This window comes from Lates calcarifer, unplaced genomic scaffold, assembly GCF_001640805.2.
Source record: "Lates calcarifer isolate ASB-BC8 unplaced genomic scaffold, TLL_Latcal_v3 _unitig_1161_quiver_1077, whole genome shotgun sequence".
In the NCBI taxonomy this organism is placed as follows: Eukaryota; Metazoa; Chordata; class Actinopteri; family Centropomidae; genus Lates; species Lates calcarifer.
Genome location: NW_026115329.1, coordinates 5,785 through 33,739, shown reverse-complemented (window position 1 = coordinate 33,739; position 27,955 = coordinate 5,785). Strand labels below are relative to the sequence as shown.

The following is a 27,955-nucleotide window of genomic DNA, read 5'->3' as shown; positions in this document are numbered from 1 at the left end:
CAGAGAGACACACACACACACACACACACACACTCGTCCTCCAGAGGTGCAGCAGCCCGCACGCACACCACATTGTTTCTATGTACGTGCCGTCACAGTGCAGACAGAGGTTGTAAACATGGCGGCGGACGGGATGGTGCTCACCAACCACGACCATCAGACCCGAGTGGGGATCCTGACGGGTAATGAGACTGTTTGATAAAATGTGATAAAATGATTCTTAATAGTGCGTCTCTGTGCCGTTTCGCCATAGCTTGTCTATGCATGTCGGCATCACGATACGAGTTGTCTTCGCTGCAGAGCTAGCTAACGTTTGCCAGTATGCTAACCGGTTCCGTTGACTGTCATTGCACTAACGTTTGACAGGTCGGACAGATTTGGAATTTGCTTTGAATCGACATTATTTGCAATTCTGTATTGAAGTTTGAAACGTGTATATATTTACATTTCAAGACCGTGTCGTGTTTAATGTTGTAGTAGCCACACGACAGTACAGTGAGCTATTTTATTTAGCGTCAAGGAGGAAAAAGAACGACCGGCAAAGACTTTCAAAATTAGGGGGCTATTCCCAGGCGAGCATGTGCTGCAATGAGTCTTTAACAAAACATGCGCTTTTATTTTGAAAGCAAACCCAGCATTCTTCCGATCTTGTTGATAGATATTGCAACCTTGACGCAAGAGAGCGTTATATTTTCTAGCAATCTAACGTTACCGAGCCTATATGAGCTGCATTATTCATGTTCCTTTGCAGATCCGATATGTTGGCCGCTGTTGAGGGTGGTTTTAATTAACATTTCTTTTATGGTTCCTTTGGCAGCCATTTCACTTGGGCTCAATGTCTGTATTTGTATTTAACGCAGAAAAGTACATTTATTAATCATAAATCGTGCGTTTGGTTACCAATTTACAGCGAATTATAAGGCAAGGAGCAGCGTCAAGACGAAATGAATTCTGTTGTGCAGCTTGAGTCGCTTCTGTAATTTGCTCAGCGGATGTTCGTCCCTGAGTCGTGCAGAGGAGGACATGGGACTAGTATCCAGTCGCATGACAGTCACCAACAGCCCTGCTGCCTCCTTGCCTATGCAGGGGCAGACGTGAGAATAATGCTAAGCGGATGCGAGACAGCAGCTGACTGGGATGTCTGTCGTGATTTCATGAGCTAGCATTTCGGCTAACAACAGCTAACCCTGATATCCATCCACCTGACAATCACAAGCTCCTGTCACATATTTACACACGTTCCCAAACTATACATGTGATGTGATGTGTGTGTGTGTGTTTGTGAATTTGTGTGGCTTGTTTTACACATCTACAGTTGTGAATACATTTTACTTGACTGTTATATATGAGTGTTAAATATGAGGAAATTTTACTTAAGTCAGCTTTAGGATGTGGAGCAAAAGGTTTTGAAAAGGTGACATGATATTGACAATAAACATATAAGAGCTGGTGATTCCACTCGCCAAGTCATGTAGGCTAATTGTTATATTAGCATTAGGGAAACCCTATATAGGAGATTTGGCCAGCTGTGACATTAAAGAAACTTCTGTTTTCTACTTATGATTATTATGCAGAAGGAGCTTGCTTAAACACACAGTTGTGCTAAATGTATTGAAATACTGTGGAAAAAACATTACCATCGCTTTACCAGGCCTATGTCCAAAGAGGGCACAAATGAAAAGGATAAAATATTCTAGAATTATATTTTTGTCAATAGAGTCCATTAAAAGACCCGTTTCAACGATTACACCAACAAGTATTGTCTGTATATATGTGGCAGCTACCCATAGTCTGCATGTGAGGAGTTCAGGGGACATATGTAAATTGTAGCTACAGAGAGTAACCAGAGAGTAACCCCCCCCCCCCCTCAAAACTGCCTGAGGCTCTGCATGCACATCAGTCACACACTGCACACACCCACCACCACAAGTAAATTCTTAGTCCGTGGAAAACACGGCCAGTTAATATGAATGAGCTCGTATGTTGTCTTTGTTTTCTTTTATGATATTTTACTTTTTTTTTTTACATTCCAGTTCCACTCTAAATATTCCTGTGACTAAGGGTGTACTTGCATTATTATGCAATTACATTATCATGGCGTGTATGCTGGCCAATAATATACAACATGCAACATGCAGAGATATTTAAAGATAATTTTTCAAAATTCCTGTGTTGGTTGCGATGTAAAATAAATTGGAAGGCAACACATTTTGTACTAAATCATGAATAAATGTAAGAGTGCTGATGTTTATAGATTGCATGTCAAAGCCAATAGATATGTAATCTCAGGTTTTGGTGAGGAAGAAGGCTAGCTTGACTGGTTTTACTGTGTTAAATCAGCAGGCTGTGCTAGGTCACACAGACAGGAAAAGCTATCACCCTGTTATTTTTTCACAAGCTTATCAATTGAGTCAGTAAAATGCAAGAATACACAAATTAATAAACACACTGTATTTATCTGACCTTTGGTTGAAGCCAGGAAGACTCATAGATAGATGATAGGTGCTAAGTTCCAGTGTTGGAATCTCAGCCATATCTGTCACAATTTAATATTGCTACAGTTTCCAAACAATTTGTTGGTAAGATGGAGATCTGAATGTGACTAAAGAAGTCTAAAGAGCAGGAGAAATAATAGAAATTGACATGGTGCTTTCCTCTATTCACACTCACTGCTAAGTGATCAACTTTTCTCAACAATGTGTCAGCACAAGTTTCTAATACATGTTTGTTTCAGATTGTTATTGTAAGTGTCTGACAACATTATGGATAAGATTCCCACAGAGACAGACTTTTTTTTTGAAGAATAAGATCCTTTTTATTTATGTAAAGGATCTGGATGTTTCTCTCATCACTGAAAGTCACACAATAACACAAACAAACTAAGTGATTAGGGCTCCTGTGTTATACCCAGTAAAATGATTGATTTTGTCAGATACTTATACTAACAATCTGACAGTCAGTGGCAAAAACAAACACTTCAGTGGATTTACTTAGACATGGACAGTTGCCTATTTGATTACATTGTAGCAGCTGCAAAAATACAAATTTTGTCCCATTCAATCATTTACACCCAAAAATATGAGAAAATAAGACCCAGGCTCAAAAATATTAGAGTTATCCTTTAATATGCATCAGAAGGCTAAAAATAAACACTTCTGCCTTCACAGAGAGTATTTAGTTACATCATTAACATATGCTGTGCTGTGATTATTAGCACTGACTTACCAAGGTAGATCTGCATAACCCCGAGAGGTAAGACTAGTGTATAAAACAATAGATAATGGTGGAAATTATACATTGTCTGTTTTGCCTGAAAATATTATTAGGGAAATATCACATTTAAGAACAACCTGCACCAACTTTTATCCAGATACCAAAGTTGAAGTCTGACAGATCTCTGCATGTGCCCTCGAACCCAGTCTAGCAAGGTCTTAAAATAAGCTCAGTTTTTTATGTGTCAGACTGTAATGGCAGGCAGTTAAGTTATGTCCATGTTACTTGTGTCTGCATTTGCAGACAAAATATAGCTTAGCACAAACACTAGAAACTGAGTAATAACTTGCCTCTGTCTGTTCTATACAAAAACAAAATCTACCAGCACCTTTAAAGCTCACTGATCAACATGGTGTATCATATTTGTGAAATCTCTATCTTCCATACTTTCAGACAGAGCCATGTTAGCTCTTTCACCCTGTTTGTAAACAGTTTTTACCTCAGCAATTCATAAAGTTTTGTTAAAAAAATACAAATCATGAATGAAGAGAGATCTGCTATTAGTAGGATTTAAAGGAATTCTACCATATCTCCATATAATGATGTGCCATTTCCTCTTTGAACATGGTTCCCTCCAATTTCCCTTGAAAAATTGACAATATCTTTTAGACAATTAAACACTGAGACATAAAAACACTCAACTAAACATCTGGGTAATAACACAAATAATATTAATCAAGTGTACACATTTGAAATTCCATTGAAGTGTCTCATGAATGTGAACTGAGGTTGCTCACTTTAATCAGTGTATCATGGATCAGTTTTATTTTTACATGTGACCTGTAAAAGTGTGTCATGTTCATTTGTTCTTCTTACCTGAGCTTCTCTCCTCTTCAGTTAGTGACAGCTGTTTCAAGAACTTGGCTGAGGACAGGAGTGGAGTTAACCTGAAGGACCTGGTCCATGATCCCTCACTGTGAGGCTATACACAAAGTCTATGGTCTGCAAGCACATGCTGACATATCCATGTACTCACATTACACTTACTGCATCTCTGTCACCTACTGCAGGCTAGGAGGAGTCATTTCAGCCTACAAGATTGTTCCTGATGAGATCGATGAAATCAAGGTTTGTGCCTCTGCTTTGAGCTCACTGTCAACCATATCACTCAGTCCACGAGACACAGAACAGAATGCTGTTTGTAACAGTCGGGACTTTCCCATACACTTTCCCAGTGGCACTCATGGGTTCAAATAGTATTCCATGTGAAGAGGATGCATGCTATAGTTGTTAACTGTGTGTGTGTGTGTGTGTGCGCAGGAAACTCTTTTGGAGTGGTGTGATGAACAAGAGCTGAATCTCATTCTTACTACCGGGGGAACTGGCTTTGCACCACGAGATGTTACACCTGAGGTACACAAAAAAAAAAAAAAAAGAATAAATACATTAAAAAGTTGAAACACTTAAAACAAGAAGTAGATAGAGACTATACTAGCAACCCTGTCCAAAAATATGTTTTAAGAAAAAGCTTAAAGGATACATTCTGAATCAAAACAAAAAATTCTTTGGGACAAACAAGTGCCTAAAATGTCTTAACTAACTGAGTCCTTGTGTTTGTTTTTTAGGCCACCAGAGAGGTGATAGAGCGAGAGGCCCCAGGTATGGCTCTGGCCATGCTGATGGGATCACTCAATGTTACACCACTAGGCATGCTGTCCAGGTGACTTAATATTCTAACTACTCAGTTAGACATGCTGTCTACATTACGAGCTGCAGTACTGTGTGGTGTCCTCTTCAGCTCTGATCTGCTTTCCACTGTGTTGTTTCCAGGCCAGTGTGTGGTATCCGTGGTAAAACTTTGATCATCAACCTGCCAGGGAGCAAGAAGGGCTCTCAGGTATGATCCTTTGACTTAACTCAACCGTGCTTATTCTGTACCTTGTTAGAATAGCATAGATCTTCACTCATATATGTCCTCCTGTTAGTTAATATGAATCTGTATCTGTAGCTCTATAAAGAAGAGGTAGCTGCTTGAAGTTTTGAAATGGCAGTCCATTTGGTGAAGAGCACACGCCTACTTGTTAAGGACTTGAAGTTCAAAGGTTAGAACTTGAACTTTGCAGGGGACTTGATCTTGTGCTAAATTCCCATTACTCAAGGCTTAGTTGCTTACTTACCTCGATTCCTTGATTCTGAATATATTATTTCTAAATGTCTGGCTCTTTGTTGTTCACCAACTAGTCACTAGTCAGAGTTTGTAGGCCAAACAGCCAAAACAACAAGCTATGATAGGCTAAAACATTCCATAGTGTTGAATAATTTCTATGGATTGTTGCTACAAGCAACACTTTTTTATCTTACACGGTCAATTGATCCATTGTTATTTTAAAACATATTGATTAGTGCAGCTTTAAAACTGTAAAGATGATATTAAGTAGTGCAGCTCTACAGAGTGAATGAGATATGGTGAGCTCTGTCTCAACCCTACTGAGTGTTGTTGTCTTCTCATCAACACGTTTACCACAAGAGTCATTTTTAATGACACAGCTCTGCAAACTGACTGTACTCTACCTGCCCAGCACCAAACAGCAGACAGGCATGGTTAACAACGAGCTGATGAACATGGAGGCTAAATGCTTAGCATATGAAGAGTCAGACACTTTGTCTCCTCAGTAGAGACCAAAACTGAGCTAAAAGAAGAGTGGATATTAGAGCTAACATTTATCAGGTGGACACAAACATGACTCCAAACGCATGCTAATGTTGCTCTGTATTAGCTGGATTTCAAAGGTTCAGTGTCAGTGTTGTGTTTTCAGCTTATTCTTGAAGATGAGTTAAATATCTACTCTAAGTATCAACTATAGTGGTGGGAAAAAGTTTTCGGAGACCCCATGCATTTGTGAAATATTGCATTAAGAATCACTCTTAGGTCTTCAAATGCAATTTCTTTTAGTACAGTCACAGCCAAAATACTAAACAAATCCTAAAAAAGCCATTAAAAACATTGATTGGTTCCACGCCTGAAGATACAGATTCTCAGCCAGGAAGGGTACAGCTGCTGCCAGATAGCCAGGAAGTGCAGATGCAGTCCTTCAGCAGTTGGATACACTCTGCAGAAATACAGACGAACCAACAGCTTGGAAGACAAACCAAGATCTGGGTGTTCAGGGGTTTCTTCAGCAAGAAATGATCACATCCTGATCCGCATGTGCAGGGAAAACCGCTGAATGACATCACAGGAGCTTCAGCAGCAGTGGTCAAACCAAACTGGTGTCCAGTGTCCCACCTGCACTGTATGTGGCAGACTTTTAGATCATGGCTTAAGATCAAGGCTGGTTTGGGGATGCGTGAGTGCTGCTGGTGTTGGTCATCTCACTGTCTGTGATGGCACATTGAACTCTGCCAAGTATTGTGCCATTCTCAAAAACCCACACGCTCCCTTCTGCACGTGCACTGTTCCATCGAGGTCAAAACTGGATGTTTCAACAAGATAATGCCCCTCACCACACATCCAGGGCCAGGAGAACTTGGCTGCAGGAGCACTGTATCCAGGTCTTACAGGGGCCAGCTCAACCCCCGGACATGAGCCCCATTGAAAATCTGTGGTGGATTATCAAAAGTTCTGTTTCAAAGTATAAACCAAAGAATTTAGAAGAATTAAAGCAGTAATTCAAGAAGAATGGGACAAGATTACCTCTCAACAGTGTGAAAGGCTCGTGGGGAACATGGCAGCCAGGATTAGAGCTCTACTGCGTGCTAATGGCAGGACTACATTTTAATTTGATGATGTGATGGTTTATTTATTTTTTGTTCAGTGTTGAACACATTCTCTGTTATTTGTTGACTTTGATACCGACAATGTTGTTTCTTGTAAACAATAAACAAAAAAATAGCATTTGTATTTGTTTGTGTCTGTCTAATGCAGCCACACCTTTTGAAACACAAAGAAGATTTTTCCCCAAATATTTCATGAGAATATTTGAGATTGTGTAAAATTTTAAGGGTATATGTATATGAATACATCAATAAGTGAACAGTTGTCACCAACTAAAGAGCTTGGCATCATCAAAGTGAAAATATTACTTTCTGTGCCAATGTAAATGGCACAGAATTACACTTGTTAAATATTAACTTGATCCAATGTTGAAATCACTTGATGAAACAACGTGTCTTGCATTTGGAATTTTCAAATTATACTAATTGGTCAGAGGGGCATAAAATAGGTGAAATATTTGTTACTGACTGGTGTCATTTATAGATGACTACTTCAAAGCTAACTCTAACTTAAAGCCATGTCTTTGATTGGATGATACAATTAAATTCTGTTGTTTTTTCCAGGAGTGTTTTCAGTTCATCTTGCCTGCTCTGCCCCATGCCATCGACCTACTGCGAGAGGCCACGGTCAGAGTTAAATCCACACACGCCGCCCTGGAGCAGTTGCCCTCTCCTTCCCCTCTGATGGCCAACACACACACCAACACTCACACCAGCACACACACTATGGAACGCGGCACCCAGTGCGAGGAAGAGGACGACGAGGAAGACGACCGAAGGAGAGGTCAACATGCGCACAACCACCACCATCCCCAGCATGGCTCTTCCCACATCACCGCAGCCGCTATTGCTGCCAAGGTAACCGGTCGACAGGACACATGACGAGCAGCGCTGCTACTGAAAACTTGATAGATGAAACTTTAATGATCCCTGTGGGAAAATTGGGTCATTGCAGCAGCAGGCTACTGCACTATAGATACTGCTCAAATGATGCAGAACACCAAACAGAAAAGACCTGTCAGTGGTAATAAAATAGATAGACAGCAAAATATTTCAGGATGTATGTCTTTCCTTCAAATTTCAAATCTCAAATGTTACTAGTCTTAAGCTGAGGAAAGACATTTAGACTTCATTTCCACCTGGTAATATGCAATTTGTATCTGGAGACTAAACAAGCATGTTGGTGACAGATGTGAATGAATACCAAATGCATTACAACTGTAAAGCGATTAGATGAGCCAGACCACATATGTAGCTGGCTCTCACTGTTGTTGGGTCTTAGCCAGGTGGAAATGTAGTCCATACACTTTGACACTGTGATCAAATTGCTCTTAAGAACTATTTGAATAGTCACCTTATCCTGCCTTTTAGTGCTATGTCAAGTTGCCTGTAAAGAAGTTACAGATGATCGCTTTCTTAATACAGTAATTAAAATCCATTGTACCATTGCCTTGGGAGCACTAGGGGACTGTTTTGGCATACGAGACAAGGATCACGTGACTGATGAGGTTAGCTGAGTTAGTAAGCCTTTCCAGTGGTTCTGATTATTCACATTGTAACTGGGTGTTGAAACCAATAGTACTGTGTTAAAAAAAAATGTAAGGAGCTGTGTTGGTGGGTGTGTTGCTTTAGGGGCCAATGAGATGATGAAACTCAATGCAGGAAGTCTAGTTTGACTAACAGATTCAAGAGTTTGAAGCCACATCATTATACCATTACCAGACATGAGATGTGAGACAGGATTTTACAGCATTGAAAAGTTATCGTGGTGACAATCATATTATGTTGTGATGCCAGGAGAGTAGTAGATATTTGTCCATCTATCCACCCATACTCTGTATCGCTAGAGTTGTGAGGGCTGTAGCCAATCCCATGAGAGGCAGGGTACACGCTGGACAGATCACCAGTCTGTTACAGGGCTGACACATAGAGACGAACAGCCATTCATGCTCACAGGTACTCTATTCACCAATTAACACAACCTGCATGCTTTGGGCTGAAGCAGGAGTACCTGGAGTGCCCCCACGCATGCACAGGGAGAACATGTTTGAACTGGAACCTTCCTGCTGTGAGGTGATAGTGCTAACCACTGCACCGTGGCACAGCGGTCTGGAAAAAAAAAAGAGACCACTGCAAAATTATTATTTTACTATTTATAGGTATGTGTTTGAGTAAAATAAACATTTTGTTTCATTCTTTAAACTAATGACAACATTTCTCCCAAATTCCAAATAAAAATCTTGTCATTTATAGCATTTATTTGCAGAAAATGACAAATGGTCAAAATAACAAAAAAGATGCAGTGTTTTCAGACCTCAAATAACGCAAAGAAAACAAGTTCATATTTATTTTGAAACATCACAATACTAATGTTTTAACTTAGGAAGAGTTCAGAAATCAAAATTTGGTGGAATAACCCTGATTTTTAAACACAGCTTTCATGCGTCTTTCACATTGCTGTTGGGTGACCTTATGCCACTCCTGGCGCAAACAATTCAAGCAGCTCAGCTATGTTTGATGGCTTGTGACCATCCATCTTCCTCTTGATCACATTCCAGAGGTTTTCAATGGGGTTCAGGTCTGGAGATTGGGCTGGCCAGCTGGAAGCAAGTTTTCTTCAGGGATAACCTTGTACGTGGCTTGATTCATGTGTCTTTCGCAAAGACAAATCTGCCTGATTCCAGCCTTGCTGAAGCACCCCCAGATCATCACCGATCCTCCACCAAATGTCACAGTGGGTGCGAGACACTGTGGCTTGTAGGCCTCTCCAGGTCTCCGTCTAACCATAAGATGACCAGGTGTTGGGCAAAGCTGAAAATTGGACTCATCAGAGAAGATGACCTTACTCCAGTCCTCTATGGTCCAATCCTTATGGTCTTTTGCAAACCTCAGCCTGGCTCTTCTTTGCTTCTCATTGATGAAGGGCTTTTTTCTAGCTTTACACGACTTGAGCCCTGCCCCTAGGAGCCTGTTTCGAACTGTTCTCGCCATTCACTTCACCCCAGCTGCCGATTGCCATTCTTTTTGTAGGTCACTTGATGTCATCCTGTGGTTGCTGAGTGACATTCGAATGAGTTGATGGTCATCCTGGTCAGTGGAGTGTTGTTTTCGCCCTCTGCCAGCCTGTAGCTTTGTTGTCCCCAAAGTCTGCTGCTTGACCTTATTCTTATGAACCGCTGTCTTATAAATTTTAAGGATGGAAGCAACCTGACGCTCACTGTATCCCTCTGCCAGTAAAGCCAGAATTGAACCCTTCTTTTCCTCACTCAAAACTTTTCTTTTCAACTCCTTTGGCATGGTCAGCAGTTAGTTTTTTTATTTCAATTACTACTAGCACTGTTTTTGCCATCTAGCTGGTCCTATTGCAAGAGGATAGTGATGACCACAGCAGTGGTTTTTATACTTTTCCTTGATCCTTGATCACCTAATCAATACCTCATTAAGTAGAATGAGGTGTGCTTGTGTTGGAATTCAACAGACACTAGAATAGAATGGCTGTCAAACGTGGAGATGCTGATTTCAGAAAAATTTGAAGTGGTCTCTTAATTTTTTCCAGAGCTGTATATAAGTAACCAGTAATCTACCAATGAATGAGCAGGATTTTATTGGCCAGAGCGCCTTGTTGGGTTGTGGAAAATTCTGATGATGAATCTGATGACCCTGCTTATTTGTTGTATATTCTTGTGGTGACCCTAGTTGTCTCACTTGTAGGCCCCTCATCCATTACCTGCTGCTACCTCTTTTCAGTTTTTTTGTTGCGCTCAGACATTTGCACCCACACTATTTTGTGTTATGCATGCCACATGATGCATCTGAACGAATCAAGTTGTCTGATATCGACAGTAGCCAATGGACATTTTGTGCTTAAATGTAAATCCCCCTTTGTATAATTGGTTGCTTGTACAAAAGAAGTGACCATATTGAATCTGGTTACATTATGCAGGAGAGAGAGCTTTACAACATACCTGTGATGACATGGTGCAACAACTGAAATACTGCATGTTGCATTAGAATTCTAACTTTTGGTGAGTTAAGGAGAAATCTACAGCAAATACACAGTATAGTAAAATAAAGTTACAGTTATCCTGCAGCCACTGGGAGACCCTGAGCAGCTGCTTAGTTAACAGATCTGCATCCTGATGAAGAGTTTCTGCTGTTACATACATGACTATGTCATCTGCACATATTGACACCCAGTCTCTTCACAGCTGTCAGGTATATCATTAATATGTAAGCAGAAGAGCAAGGGGCCCAGAATTGAACTTGGTGGTACACCCAATTTTTGATTTGGTGATTTCTCACAGTTAATTTTAACACACTGCTTTCTACAATTTAAGTAATGTTAGGCTAGTTAGCAAGGTAAAAAGCACCGATACCTTCTACTGTCACGTGACCCTTCCCCTGTATGTTGTGGCTATCCCTCAAGAGTATCCTCCATTGATATCCCTTGACCTGCCATTTACCTTGTTTGGTGACAAATCTGCCAGTTCTGCCTACCTAAATTACATTTCATACATGTTATTAAGATAACATATGTTGTCAAGATAACATATTCATGTACAGATCACATGTTAACATCTGGTCTAATTGGGATATTGTTGTCACAAGGCAAATGAAAACACTTGTTTTAATGTAGTTAATGTAGACTGTCTGAGTCATGAGTATCCACAGTTCAGACAGTGGTTACAAGCATCTTAAGAAGCAGCTGGTATTTCATTAAAATGTGAACTTTCTGTGACCACACACCATTTCATTTCATTCACCTGTTTGTCTATGCCGACATGCATCTGTCTGTCTGTGTGTGTGTTTGTGTGTACCTGCATGCATGTTTGTGTCCATCAGACAAGCCATGCTGTGGTCATGGCAAAGGGAGGTCCCTATCTGCCTGGCAACACACCCGACCCACCCACTCATTACACCTGTTCCTGTACTCATGACCAGCAGGTGAGAGACCCACACACAAACCCATCCTACTCTTGTCATTGGTCAGTAACACACTGCTCAACCGTGCTCTTCATAACTGAGTTGGCTTGATTTGATACTCGATGGTCTGACACAAGTCTAGGTTTGTCATTCATTTTCATCACTTTGTGCACAAGGCGTTAACACAAAGGTTAGCCAGGTAGCTGTAACTTAGCCACACAGCAGAGATCTGGCATAAGTTTGTTAGCTGATGATGCTATTTTCAAACAGCAAGCCTGTCAATTTACCAGCCAGATCAGCCCTGCCCCTAAAACTACAGTATCATAATAAATTTTGCAAGCTTTGCAGTAATGTTAACTCACCTGTTCAATAGGAAAAGAGCTCTGGGTCAGTTTTGAGCCCCAAAGCTGAACGAAGCTCCCTCCATTAATCAAATGCCCTGTCAAAGTTGACCCTAGTTTTCCCCCAACATCAGTCTAGTTCATATTTGACAAAACAGGCTTCGTTGAGATAAAGTTTTTTGTTTATTGTTTTTGCTTGGAGTTTGTGTTGGAGTATTTCTTGTGCTGGAGGCTGGTCGTTATGTAACTAGCAGTAGACTCCATACTGAAGCTAACCATAGTTCACTGACGGTGCAGAAGAGAGACTTTTATTGTGGCAGGGCACTCAGGAGCGAGCATAAATGTCACATCCTGAAAACTCAACCCGAGTCCTGTAGTCCTTAGCCAGCAGCTAAAGAGTCAGATGTTTTTCTCAGGAGTTGATGGAGACCAAACAGAGCTATAAGAACAGGGAACATTGGTTGTAAATTCTTTTGATCGCCAGAAACAAGAGTCCAAATATATAGTAATACTTCTCTATGTCAGCTTGATGTGTGAATAATATAATAATAATTCCTAAATCACATGAAAGTTCCCAGTCCCTAGTCACTGGTCTCATGTTGAAAGATGCCAAAAGCAGAAAGACACACTAAATATTGTTACTTTACCCCCACAACCACTGTAATACATATGAATATTTAATTGATAATAACTTGAACTGAAATTGTTCTTATCCCAGCATCTTGAACTGGAGTTAAATCACATTTGATTGATATTATCTGGGCAAGCAGTAAACAAATAGTGTATATAAAGAAAGGTGAAGACAAATTAAGGGAAAACCCAATACAAAGTGTCTTAGTATGGTGTTTGGCCACCACGTGCCACCAGAACAGCTTCAAAGTCACATGGCACTGATTCCACAAGTCCCTGGAACTCTACTGGAGGGATGGACCACCACTCTTCCAAAGGATATTTGAATATTGGTGTTTTGATGATGGTAGTAGAGAGAACTGTCTAACATGTCACTCCAAAATCACCCACTGGTTTTCAGTTGGGTTGAGATCTGGTGACTGATGAGGGTCACAGCATATGATTCAAATTATTTTCCTACACATCATACCATTCAGTGACCCCTCGTGCCCTATGCGTGGGGGCTTTGCGATCCGGTTTCTCCACTCATTTTTCAGGTTTTTCCTTTAATTTGTCATCCGTCTGTATTTTCTCATCACTGATTTTTCAGAACGTACTACGAGGATATAAATTTAAGATCATAGAGAGGTAGCTGAGCTACCTCCTTTGTGGTAGGTAGTCCAGCTACCTATCACAAATAGAATTTTAATGTAGTGTGGTTGTTTGTGTGTGTGTTTAGATCCCGGACTCGATCATTTCTCGAGGTGTTCAGGTGCTTCCTCGAGATTCGGCCTCTTTAAGCTCCACTCCCTCCGAGTCACCACGGGCAACACAGGCAACCTCCCGCCTTTCTACCGCTTCATGCCCGACACCCAAGGTACACACTAACTTTTGTACATGCATGCACACAATGAAATGAGCATTAATAAATCAGAATTCCAGAAAATTAAAATCACTTTTAACCCTAAAAACTGATAAATAAAACTGAATTGAACATATATATGTGTGTGTGTGTGTGTGTGTGTGTGTGTGTAAGTGTAAGTGTAAGTGTAAGGATGTGAGTGACTTTGACAGAGTCAAATTGTGATGACCAGATGACTGGGTCTTGTGGGGTGTTCCCAGTGTGCAGTAGTCAGTACCTTGCAAAATGAAGGACAACTGGTGAACTGGCGATAGGGTCACAGGCACCCAGTGCTTACTGATGCACATGGGAGTGAAGGCTAACCAGTGTGATCCCACAGGAGAGCTACTGTAGCACAAATTGCTGAAAACCTTAATGCTGGCTATGATAGAAAGCCTTCAGGGTGCAGAATGCACTATGGGTAGAAGGCAAGCCACTGGAGGCAGTGTGATGCCCTGGGCAATGTTCTGCTGGGAAGCCTTGGGTCTTGGCTTTCACATGGATATTCCTTTGACAATTACCACCGACCTAAACACTGTTGCAGACCATGTCCTCCCTTCATGGCAATGGTATTCCCACATGGCTGTGGCCCCTTTCAGCAGGATAATGGACCCTGCCACACTGCAAAAAATGTACTGGAATGGTTCTCGGAACATGACCAAGAGTTCAAGGCATTGACGTGGTCTTCACATTCCACAGATCTCAATCCCATGGAGTATCTGTCGGATGTCCTGGAAAAATGATTCTGATCCATGGAGGTCAGACCTCACAACTGACAGGACTTAAAGGATCCGCTGATAATGGCTTGGTGCATGATATCACGGGACACCATCAGAGGTCTTGTGGAGTCCATGCCTTGGCATGTCAGAGCTGTTTTGGTGGCATCCTACACAATATTAGGCAGGTGGATTTATGTTGGGGCTGATTAATGTATGTACTGTGCATTCAGAAAGTATTCAGGCCCCTTCACTTTTTTCACATTTTGTTATGTTGCCACCTTATGCTAAAATCATTTAACTTCAACCTTTAGTTCATCCCCCTCAATACCCCATAATGATAAAGTGAAAAAAGCAAAACATTATATCACATTAACATAAGTATTCAGAGTCTTCACTCCATACTTAGTTGAAGCACCTTTGGTGGTGATTACAGCCTGGATTCTTGGGTATGATACAACAAGCTTTGCACATCTGAATTTTTTTTCTTTCTTTTTTTTTTTTTTTCCTGCACTTCTTCTCTGCAGATCCTCCCAAGCCCTGCCTTTGGTGGACAGCCATTTTCAGGTCTCTCCACAGATGTTTTGAAGTCAGGAATCTGGCTGGGTCATTCACAGAGTTATCCCTAAGCCACTCCTGTGTTGGCTGTGTGCTTAGGGTCATTGTCCTGTTGGACCAGGTTTTCAACCAGGATATCTCTGTACTTTGCTCCGTTCTGCTTTCCCTCAACCCTGATCGGTCTTCCATGCTTCACCATTGGAATGGCACTGGGCAGGTGATGAGCAGTGCCTGGTTTCCTCTGGACATGGCTTTTGGAATTGAGTCCAAACAGTTCGATCAGAGAAACCAGAGAATCTTGTTTGTCACAGTCTGAGAGTTCTATAGGTGCTCGTTTGCAAACTTCAAATGGGCTTTATTGTGTCTCTCAATGACGACAGGCTACGTCTGGCCCCGCAGGATCACACAGGATCTCAGGCACTCAGGCAGAGTTACCATTGGGTTACCAACGGCCATCTCCCCTGATTAGTCAGTTTGGCCTGGTTGTTCCAAACCACTTCCATATAAGAATTTTGGAGACTGCTGTAGTCTTGGGATGCACCAGAAATGTAATCCTCCTCTACCAGAGTCAGCTCCAGTGTTAACAGCTGAGACCACTTACTAAAAGTGTTCAAATGTGACTCCCAAACCTGTCTCAGTTTGGCACTCAAATACATATAGCAATATAGAACTGAATACAGTACTTTTTATTAGGAGGGCACCCTGTTCTCTGATCTTCTCCTGTTTTAATTTGTTATGATGGTATTAACTGTACAAACTCAGCACTCCGTACATGTTTACCTGCTGTCTTGATACAGCACATTAACAGTCATGTAATAGCATGTGACTCTGTTGTACTGATGGCATTAATGCTGTGGAATGAACCTAATGCTGAAATGACTATACTATACATAAAACAAGACTACCCACTGCTCCTCAGTGTTTATTAGTGAAATCTAACAATCATTGATGAACATATGAATGAACAATTCTGATAAATATAGACTGTGAAATATTCCCACAGGTTTTACCAGCTGATTTGATAAAGCTGTGTTAGGAGAGTAACATCCATCACGGCTGAGATGCACAACACACAGCAGTTTATACTTTATATGTGATTAAAGAACAGGATTGAGCTGATTTATCAGTCAAACCCCCTCCTCACTCCTGTTTAATATAATCCTGTGTTGTACTGTGCAATCAGGGAATTAGAGAAAGCGCTTCAGGTGTGAATGTCGCAGCCAGAATTCACCTTATTTATGTTTCCATGTTTTCTGTATCAGACACTAATCAACATGAAAGCCTTTGCCAGACTGTCCCGTCATGAAGGAGAGGTTTCCAACTCATTCCCTACGTAAGATTTGCATCAAACAATGACCAAATATAGAATATGTGTTTGTCTCTCTGCAGGTTCAGTCACGATGTGGCAGTAACGAGAACATTCTGAGAGCCAGTAAGTGTGTGCGTGTGTGTGTCTCATAGGGCTGTCTCCTAAAAGTTGATTAGTCCTTTTTTTTTTTTTTTTTTTTTTGCTGCTTCACAGTACACAGAGCAATGCAGGGGCAACAGCGTGGCAGGATATACATTTTATAAACTGAGTCTGACAGTAGAATTTCAGCTATGACCAAGCTGCCAACAAGCTGCCAAACTAGTTTTTAGGGAAAACATGAGAGTCATATACAGGAGCATGGTGTGGGACAGCTGAACTGAACTCACACCACATGTGCAGAGTGAATGTCGACAGTTTTTCTATTTGTATTACTGTAATGAAGAAAAGGTGAAACTGTGAAAATGCTGACTGTATATAAAAATGAAAAATAGCATAAACCAATGAACCACAAGAACCTAATACTACTATACAGACTACTATACAGAAGAAGAGTAACCACCACCGTGGAGCTAATACATGGGTTAGAAGACTCTGAGTTGACTCTGAAAATCCAGACTTGGGGACAGCCCTAGTGTTTCATTAACAGACCAGCATTACAAACTTGCATCACTGTTGAAAATGTAAAAAGTTTATGGTATTTACTCATAATTCTTTCCTCTTTACTCATTCACTTCAATTTTGTGTGTGTGTGTGTGTGTGTGTGTGTGCGTGTGTAGGCCACAGCGCAGTGGACATCAGTAAAGTGGCACGTCGTCATCGCATGTCCCCATTCCCATTGACATCAATGGACAAAGCCTTCATCACTGTTCTAGAGATGACACCTATTCTGGGAATTGAAGTCATTAACTACAGAGGTGAGTCCTCTGTTTGACTTTGTTGTCTAGTGCTATTTTAAGGATTCAGAGATGAATATGACCACACATCACTAGTCTGCAGTAGTTTATTGAAATGAAACGTTTATTGTTATAGTGTGGTTAGTATAACATTTAACTGGTTTGGGTTGTTCTCTGCAGATGGTTTGGGTCGAGTGCTCGCTCAGGACATCTACGCCAAAGACAACCTTCCACCGTTTCCCGCCTCTGTTAAAGATGGCTACGCTGTACGAGGTCAGACCACTAACACAATCTCACTTTGCACCGGATTAACATCACATCAGAATCAGAAATGTGAAACAGGATACACAAGAATGCTGTATCCATCTGTTCATTTATATGTATTTACCTGTAGACACTACAGTGCAGATTCTTCACACAGTTTGTAAATTCTTGTCTAAAAATCATTAGTTCTGGTCTAATTTCCATTATTAACTCGATTAACATCATTATCATTGACCTGTAGCTGCTGATGGTCCAGGAGATCGCTTCATCATGGGAGAATCACAGGCTGGACAACAGGTCAGCTCTAATAAACAAACACTACGTAGAGATAAAAACTTGACTGGCATTTAATACCTAGTACCATTCGTTTAGCAATACAAGTACTTGTGCTGTCCAACAACACTGTTAGCACCTCTACTACTAAAAGCAGTACTAGTTATTTTAGACTGTTGTGAGGAACACTGCTTAATAAACACAGTGGCACACTGTCCACACTGAATGCATCATTAAAACATTCATACAGCTGGTTGGAAGAAGTATGTAAACAGGTAATTAGAAGGAGTTAGCATTTTGAGTTTGCTGTTAACAAGAAGCATCTTCTGATGTGAACCATGCACAAAAATGTGATTTCACAATACTTATGATCAGAAATTGCTGATGTGTATAAAGCTGGGAAGGATCACAGAGTCACCTCAAAGAGTTTCAATACTGATCAGTCAGACAAACTGTCTATAAATGGAGACAAATTAGTTTTGAGGCTATTCACAGATACTCAGTGAATTTGGTGTAATGTCCATAGCAGGACCCCACAGAGGAAGCTGCTAAAAAAAAAAAAAAAAAACATCACAGTGCTCCTCCGGATTGTCAGAGAAGAACATGGAGCACTACAGACGGTCAGAATCCAAACCATAATCCAACAGGGCTGCTGTGGAATGAGCTCAGAGAGGCGTTCACACCATACAAGAATAAGCTGAGCTGAGCTGCAGCAGCTCTGTAGGAGGATGTTCCAAATTCATCCTGAACATTGTGCAGGTCTGTGCACAGCTACTGTAAGAGCTTGAGGTTATTGCTGACAAAGGAGGTGGGACCAGTCCAAGGGCTCAGTCATTTTTTTCCACCAGCACTGTGAATGTTCAATTGTTGTGTTCAATAAAGATGTGAAAGTTAGTTTAGAATAGTTTGTATGTTATTAGCTTAAGCACATTGTGTTTGTCTGTAGTTGTGACTCAGGTGAATATCAGATAATATTTTATGACCAGTCAATGCAGAAAACCAGGCCATTATATATATATATATACTACCTTCTCTGGTGGTCGCACTACTACCACTACTGATGATTCTAATGCTACTACTAGAAATACCATGTCCCCTATTGTATTGGTGCAAACTTAATATCAGGGCAAAGTGGTGGGTCTTAAATGCAGGGTGTGCATAGATCTTCATGTATGTGAAGCAGCAGAAAGTGGAGGATAGTGAGGTGAAGTGGAGTATAGATCAGAAGTTGTGGTGACACTCTAAACACCAGTCACATCGCTGGTGTAACTGCAGTCAGCTCAGCCAATCCCATTGAAGCTTGACAACAGTGTTTGAACAACTTGAGAGAGCCTCTCTAGGAAATCATATTGTTTATTGATGGTGCTGAGTGACAAGCTATGAGCACACAGCACTCCAAATCTGCACCCAGCGTTGATGAAATTAGTTTATTTTCATTTTTAAGCATTGTTCTGTAATTTGAGTGACTTTGTCCCAGAAACAAACAGGGTTATGAGACTTCAGAGCACCCTTTATGCTGGCTCATTCAACAGAAAAAATAATCATAATAAATAAAACATGAACACAGAACAGCCATATCATTCCTTTAACCTCACCTGCACCAACCCTCCACTGGCCACAGAAAATACATAGCACTGGTAACAAATAGTAAGAGTACATTATCTTATGCACTTGACAACCATCACTCTCAATAAACTTTGTCTGTGTGTGTGTATGCAGCCCACCCATACAGTGATGCCAGGTCAGGTGATGAGGGTAACGACTGGGGCTCCGATTCCTTGTGGAGCCGACGCTGTGGTCCAAGTAGAAGACACCGAGCTGCTGCGGGAGTCTGAGGATGTAATTACACCTCTTCAGATGTTATCTTGATCACTGTCTACTTTTAATTGTTGTGATTGCAAACGGGCTGAGTGGTGACGTTGCTTCACTGCTGTGTGTGGACATTATGTGTTTGTTAGCAGGTATAGTAAGGTATGACGGTTTGTGTGTTACAGGGCACAGAGGAGTTGGAGGTGAGGATTATGGTCCAGGCCCGGCCGGGACAGGACATCAGGTAAAATAAATGGACATGCTGAAGTAGAAGCTAATTTCTTGTGTTAGAAAGCCGCCTGTTAATTATGATGCAATGTGTTTGTGTGCACAGGCCAATAGGTCATGACATCAGGCGAGGGGAGTGTGTGTTGGCTAAAGGAACACATATGGGCCCATCAGAGATCGGCCTGCTGGCTACAGTGGGAGTGACCGAGGTCAGCGTGCACAAGTTTCCTGTGGTGGCTGTCATGTCCACTGGAAACGAGGTACGATCACATAAACAGATTGCAAATACACTCAGACTTTTCTTTCTGCAACTTTAGTTTGTTGCTGAATCAAGATGCCAGTTCAGTTCAGCTGTGGGTGTGTGTGTGTGTGTGTGTGTGTGTGTGTGTGTGTGTGTGTAGCTGTTGAATCCAGAGGACGACCTCCACCCAGGGAAGATCAGAGACTCTAACCGCTCCACTCTTCTGGCCACCATCCAGGAGCACGGATACCCTACCATCAACCTGGGCATTGTTGGAGACAAGTAGGAGCAGTGCTCTGCCCCTGCTGTGTCAGAGCTTTCTCTTTTGACAAAGCACAGCATAGATTCAGGAAATGTAGCTCACAAAATATAACACATAACAGTTCTGGGCAAAATATTTGTTTATAAAATATAATATTCATTCTCCCTCTTCTTCTCATTAATCAATTTGAAAAACAAGGGTCAAATTGAAGCAGCTGAGGCAGAGATATCTTGACTTTTAATTCTGATGACATCACTTTGATATCAACAGGGTTATTCTGGTAGACTGGACAAAGCTCCTTCACAGCCTTATACAACATTATACAGCTGTTTCCATAAGCTGAGTAGCACACCCTATGATTAGTAAACTGAATGTGATGTATCATGCTCGTCTCTGCAGCCCTGATGACCTGCTGTCAGCTCTCCATGAGGGAATCAGTCGTGCTGATGTCATCATCACCTCAGGGGGTGTGTCCATGGGAGAGAAGGTACCTCTAATTTTATAACCCACCTATTCCAACCAACTGAGGAATTCACTAGAGCAGATATTCAGATATTTAGCGAAGCAGACATTCTTTTTCACTGTATTTTTGTTTGCCTACTGTTTATCCTCCAGGTTTGATTTTTCTGTTGTTTCTGTTTTGAAAACAGTTGACCCAGGTTCAGTTTTACAGTATTATTATTTTCCATGTGTCTGTGTTTATGTGTCTGTCAGGACTACCTAAAGCAGGTGTTGGATATTGACCTTCATGCTCAGATCCACTTTGGACGAGTCTTTATGAAGCCAGGGTAAGATGGGGGAGGGGATAGAGTGTGGCTAGGGGGTGTTTAAAATGGGCAAACGTGATTTTATATTTAAATTCATTTTGGTGTCAACCACTGGTGAGAAATAAGATGAACCTCTTCCTGCTGCCTGTGCTGCTGATTTCACTACTAATTCTGCTTATGTTCACTCTACTTCTACTGCCACTTATTACTACTGCAGTTACTACAGTTCCTACTGCAACTACTGCTTTTACTACTGCTGATATTACTATTACTCCCACCTCTACTACCACTGCTACCACGGTTTGTTGTACTGCTACTGCCATTTGTAGTACTCCAGCTATTACTACTGCTGCAGTTTCTACTGCTGTTTATTAGTACTATTACCTCTATAATACGGTAGTGGTGATAGTAATGTGGACTACTGGTCTGGTCCACTACTGCACTACAGTTACTACTACAGTTACTCCTAATGTCAGTTGTACTACTGTTGGCGCAACAGTTTCTAGTACTATTACCGTTTTAGTACTACTATTACTACTACAGTACTTTCACTACTACTGTCAATTCTACTACCTCTGCCACTACAGCTTCTACTGCGTTTACTGCATTTACAACTATTACTACTACTGTCACTTCTATTACTTTTGCTACTACTACTAGAATGGCTTATGCTACTGCTTATATTATTAGTACTATTCCAGCTACTTTTACTACAAACTATATTGATAGTATTACAGTTAGTGTTACTGGGCGGCACAGTGGTGCAGTGGTTAGTCACCTCAGTTCTGGGTTTGGGCCCTGGTTCGCCTGGGGTCTCTCTGTGTGCAGTGCTGTGCCTGTGTGGGTTGTCTCCAGCTTCCTCCCACAGTCCAAACACATGCAGGTTAATTGGTGACTAAATTGCCCGTAGGTGTGAGTGTTAGTGTGAATGGTTGTTTGTAGACGTGTCGGCCCTGTGATGGACTGGTGATCTGTACAGGGTGTACCCTGCCTCTCACCCAGTGTCAGCTGGGACAGGCTCCAGCCCCCTTGCGACCCTTACGGATAAGTGGTATAGATAATGATTGGATGGATTGACAATGTTACCTCTGATAGCAGTACTGTTATTGCTGCTACCATAACTAATGATAGTTATACTATTACTGATGCCACCACTTCCTCTGATACTATCACAGATAGTAAAGGTAAAGTAATAAAAGGCATAATTACTTGTGTGTCTCTGTTCTTCAGTCTTCCTACTACCTTTGCCACAGTCGACATTGATGGAGCACGGAAACTCATCTTTGCCCTGCCAGGTACTATATCTATGTCAGACTGGTTGTGTGTGTTGTTTAGGTGTTGTCAGTAAGTGTGTATCTTTTTGTTGTCCAATCACATCTCTGGCTCAACACCCACTAACATCATTCATCTGAAGTCATGTCCCATTTGCCATATACAACCTACAATTTGGCAGCAGAACAGTAGGTTTACTAAAGAAGAAGCGTACAGGACAATGATAGTGCACAGAAGACTGACTTGTGTCCTGTATTAGGTCTGTATTTCTTTCGGGTAACCTACAAAATTAAAACGAGAGCAGCTCAAACACAGAAGCGCTTGGCAGCAGACATGTATTTACTGGTGACAGTTGCAGCTTGAATTTCATAGGCCAGAGTGAGACAATACCATCTGCATTGTTTGGGGTAAACTTTCTCACGTGTGGCGTGGCAGCAACTACACCTCCAGGATGTGCGTTTTCACAGTCTGACTTTCTTGAGACAGACTGTGTGCCTAAACCTCTACAGTGGTGTACAGCAATCAGCCACAACAGTAAAGCCAGTTACCAGTTTTAATGTTGTTGATACAGTATATAAATTTATAGCATTGTCACTGAAATAAACTCATACCCTGAGAAAACAAATCACACCAGTTATGTCTTTAAATTCACATTAGAAATGACCTAAAATGTTGTTACCCTACAGATCCCTCCTCAGTCTGCCTGATAATACTCTTCAACCCTAAATGACCTGTAGGTATCCTCTCACCCCACATATCTCTCTTTGCCCAAGTATGTTGCCAAAACTTTGACCTCAGGTGACCCTTAGTTGATTGAAAATATCTTGATTCCCATACCGAGTGTAACCTGGAATATTCATGGATATTCATATATATTATACTTTCCCAGCCACTAGCACAATGACCTGACCCTCAGTCACTTCAGTCACTACCTGCTTGTCCAGAACTCATTTCATGCTGCATTCACATTGTGGTCAAGAGTAAGTTAAAATCATTGACATTACGATAAATTATTTTAGCATTAATACAGTCACTCCACAAACCAATTATCAGTTTTAATGTTGTGGCTGAACGCTGTATATACAGTATACAGTAAATGTATAGATACAGGCTTATCAGTGTATGTAGTAATGTATAAATTGTAGTAGTTCTCTACCAATGATGTAGCTCAATTGTGAGTAGTTTCCAGATGTTCTTTTTTATTAACCCAGTGCTGTGTTGTCATACAGGTAACCCAGTGTCTGCAGTGGTGACATGTAACCTGTTTGTGATTCCTGCTCTGAGGAAGATGCAAGGCATTCTGGACCCTAGACCTACTATTATTAAAGCTAGGGTAAGACATACACACATACACACACCTAACAGCATACCATACTCTTTCAACAGTAACATACTGTAAATGCTGTTGATGCTTTTAACTTGTTTACCTATAGATGTCTGTGTATGAATGAATGCAGATCTCTATTAATAAATGTTATAATATGACACATCAACATATTTGTGGCAGAAATTACAGTGATGTTCGGCAGTGAGAATTATTTTAAGCCACATTATTATCTTGGCTAACTAACTTTAAAAGTTGTAATATTTTGAAATATGTAGTAACTGTTAATGCAGCATTTTGACATTTTGAGAAATACACTTAATACGTGCAGACATGAGAATGGTATGATCTTCTTATCTCACTCTCAGCAAAACACAACAAAACACAGCAAAAAGTTTTAGACAGTTTAAATATTTACCATGTCTGTAACTCAGTAACCTTTTGTGTGTGTGTGTGTGTGTGTGTGTGTGTGTGTGTGTGTGTGTGTCTGTATTTGTGCGTATGTGTGTATTTCAGCTTTCCTGTGATGTTAAGTTGGATCCCAGACCAGAATACCACCGCTGTATTCTCACCTGGCATCACCAGGAGCCACTGCCCTGGGCACAGAGCACAGGTCCACACATACACACACACACACACATACATATACACACATACACACACATACACGAGACTTACTCACGCATGCATAATCTCTGTCTCTCCCTCTCTCCAGGCAACCAGGTATCCAGCAGGCTAATGTCAATGCGTAGCGCCAATGGTCTGTTGATGTTACCTCCTAAAACAGAGCAGTATGTGGAACTACATAAGGGGGAGGTCGTTGATGTCATGGTAATCGGACGGCTATGATGCAGGTACATTATTCTCTCATCTGTTTTTTTTTTTCCACCTGTAGTCAAACAGGAGACCTGCTCTGACCTGTTTCACTTTGTCATAAAGGCAGGAGAAACACTAACACTTAACAGTTCCCCCAAACTGTTTTTCTCCCCAGACTTCAATGTCACTTGCTACCAATTACCATGGCAGTGCCAGGACTTCCTGTCTGGACAGGAAACAGGCGGGGGCAGGAAGTGATGCATGTCTACCTGGTCGCCATTAGCTGTGATGTCATATGCAACAGCCAATTGGAGCCAGCGCAGGCTGAGTCCTCATTGGTCTGCTCTGAGGAGATCACTGTATTTCAATGGAGAAAAAATGTGAAAACAAATATATAAAATATGAGATTTATTCTGTAATATTATTATTACTATCCTGATTATAATGATTATTAATATTCTTAATTAATATTCTATTTACTATTATTGATTGAATATTATCATCTTAGTAGTAATCATGCCCTCTTCTCTCCTGTTCATTTGCTTTGTGCGTTTAACATGTTTCCCTGGTAGATATAGAGATATAGAGACTTCCCCTTCCTTCATTTCACCTGACCCTGTTGCCCTTTCTCTCCCCCTCTTTTCTCTTCTTCTTTTTCTACTCCTTTCTCTGCTCTGGCATCCTCTATCCAGATATAGTAACTCCACGTTAACCCGTCCCTGCAGTATTACTAGATCTCCTCCTGGACACACTGACCCTATCATGAGTATTGACAGATATATGAACTAAAGGCATATTTTGATTGAAGCTGCTGATATAGTTTGTGCCAGTACAGTAAATATGACTTTTTTTTGCCAAAAAAGAAAAAAAAAAACAAGAATCCTTTGTATTTGTTGTTTTGTTTGTTTTTGTTTTTTGTTTTTTGTTTTTTTGGGGGGGGGGTTTGTCCACATGTTAACACTTTCAGACCATACTGAGACACTAAAGCTCATCATGACTCTCAGTGAAAGCCACGAAACTCTTGTAAGTGGGTCAGTGGCTCAGCTTTAAGGCAGGGTGAGGCAGGACGTAAACTCTCTCTCTCACCACACTGGTATCCCCTGCTCCAGCATCAAATATGAACAAAATCATTATAATATAATACATAATGACTTTTATGATATGTAGGTGTACCAGAGGTGGGCCACAGTGGCAACATTAGTATTACGCTAACCCTGCATTCAAGTGGTGTTTGATTTATGTGAGTTTAAGGTTTACACCATAATACTACATTACAAAATGAAAATACTTAGACAGTCTTTGATAAATGTGGTTTTTGCATTCTTAAAACAATTAGAAGATAAGGCTGACTTTATTCTATATTTCTCATTTGTCATAAAAGTCCAGGAAAAGACTAAAATCAACAATATGTCATCTCAGTACTGTCTGACTTCTCGACCCTGTGTGGGGCTCACAACCACAAGCCAAATGGTCCCTGTTGAAGAGTGAAATCTTTGAAGGGATAGTTTCTACTGGGCTACTCTCTCAGGCAGATTAATCACATGGAAGTCAAAATGAACTACTACTGTGTGTGTTTATGGCAGTAAAGTAACATGTCCTCCAGCACAGCACTGTGGCTCATAGATGTGTTTTAATAGGTTTCGGAGCTCTCTATCAGGATACACATCTTTGGATACACACACAATACTTATTAGTAGCATCAGTACATTGTTGGTTTTTGGATTTTCATGGGATTTTCTAACACTAAAAAATATAGAATACTATCATTATTTCAGTGGCCAAAGATTCCGATACTTGTCGACAGCAAAGGCTGGCTTTGTTTTTGGCTAATCAGAAGCCTCCATCTTTTTTTCCCCAGTTTTTACCCATAAACCGACTAAACGCGACTGAAAGAACTTGAGTGAGTTGTGACATACTATATTCCTAACTCAGAGAAACTCTGACCTGACATCACTTGAAAGCAGGGTGTCGCATTCAGGTGCTCATAAACTATACAACTGGTGTATTTCTACCATGACGGTGTTAAGGTGCTTGTTAAAGTCAAAAATATCAGTACAGTTCAAGGCTGTAAATCTACATCATTTGACTGCTTTTCTCTCAATGTACTGTATGTAGTCTGAGCAACACGGAGAAATATAGGAAACATTGTGTGATATTTAGCCCACTTCAAGAGCTTAGTTTACACCTAGCATTAACAAAATAGTACATATGTTGGCTGCAGTGCCCTGCTGATTAAACACTGACCTTAAATTGTTTACCAATTAACAAGGACCATTCAAATGCATCATATGCAGTCTGTGAGTCCCAAGCATTCACCAGTGTACCATAACTCCTCTAGTCCCTTTGATTGTTCCTATCAGTGTGATCAGTGCCAAACCTACACAGTCAAAGGTTTAATGCTGCATTCAGGTCATATTGGAATAACTAGTACAAAACTGTTGCACTTCCTTGAATTAAATGTTACTTAACAACACCAAAATGACAGAATTGTTTTTCCTAGATCCTTCTTGTTTCAGTTACCCCATAAGTTGATAATTATTTCCAGAATTCATATGTACTATCTTTCCTCTATGACCTGAATACTGCATTAGTCAGTGTTTCTGACCTTTGTCCCCTCTCCTTATAGGCTGATGCAGTCTCTCTACTCCTCTCCCCTCGCTTCTCCCTCTCCTTATCTTCCTCTTTTCCTCCCCACTTTCTTCACACTTGCATGCCCATAAAGGGGGGCGTGTCTTTCTCTTTGGGCAGGATTGATTCCAGGTGTGAGACCAGGGTGCAGCACCTAGGTGTGGTTTCTGAGCTAAAAAAAAAAATTGTTACATTTGCGATAGATCTTGATGTGATTACTGGTGCATAAGAAGAGTTTTCAAAGTCAAGGCTCTGGTACCAACGCTGTCTTCTCATTTATTCCTCTGGCTCGGATGTCAGAAACTTCGCAGTTACCTCAAATGCACCATATATCAATCAGTGGCTCATGCTGGGTTCATGTCATGTAATACAAGGGGTGAAATTTTTCACCAGTTTAATGACAGCCATTAATTCACAGGATGGTCCACACCCAAATTAAACAAAAAAAGTATTGAATTAAAACATTTATCACATTCTTTTTTTTTTTCCACAATTGGCAGCTCATATTTACAGTAAACCCATTATGACATGAACGCAGCATCAGGACATGTCCTGGCACCTGCCCAAGGAGGACCAATCAAACCCAGATATATTCATTTGAGAAAGAAGAAGCAGGTTATTGTTAAACTGCCTTTGTACTGAGTGATTCGTAACACTGGACTGAACTCAGTGTCACACTGCACATACTATAAACTATGACCAGCACTTGTAATGAAGCAATGACACAGCATTCTACTACTACTGTATAAATATGATGAAAAAAGATGTTTTTTTCTGTAATGATATTATTGAAACTGAAGATGAATTAATAAAAATAATCCTGATTATTCTGTA

At 40.8% G+C, this 27,955-nt stretch overlaps 1 protein-coding gene across 1 annotated transcript; it reads left to right on the top strand.

Annotated features, from left to right (window-relative positions):
• Window positions 1-49: 49 nt before the first annotated feature.
• LOC108886922 (gephyrin) lies at window positions 50-27,955 on the top strand. The gene is made up of 24 exons (XM_018682044.2): window positions 50-182; window positions 4,111-4,189; window positions 4,284-4,341; window positions 4,534-4,626; window positions 4,839-4,933; window positions 5,044-5,110; window positions 7,552-7,845; window positions 11,830-11,931; window positions 13,600-13,737; window positions 16,425-16,467; window positions 17,121-17,258; window positions 17,418-17,510; window positions 17,743-17,798; window positions 19,494-19,613; window positions 19,769-19,827; window positions 19,918-20,071; window positions 20,213-20,334; window positions 20,714-20,801; window positions 21,029-21,102; window positions 22,312-22,376; window positions 23,583-23,686; window positions 24,194-24,290; window positions 24,393-24,531; window positions 24,669-27,955. Exons 1-23 carry the CDS (start codon window positions 119-121, stop codon window positions 24,524-24,526), a joined length of 2,337 nt encoding a protein of 778 aa, XP_018537560.1. The 5' UTR covers window positions 50-118; the 3' UTR covers window positions 24,527-24,531; window positions 24,669-27,955.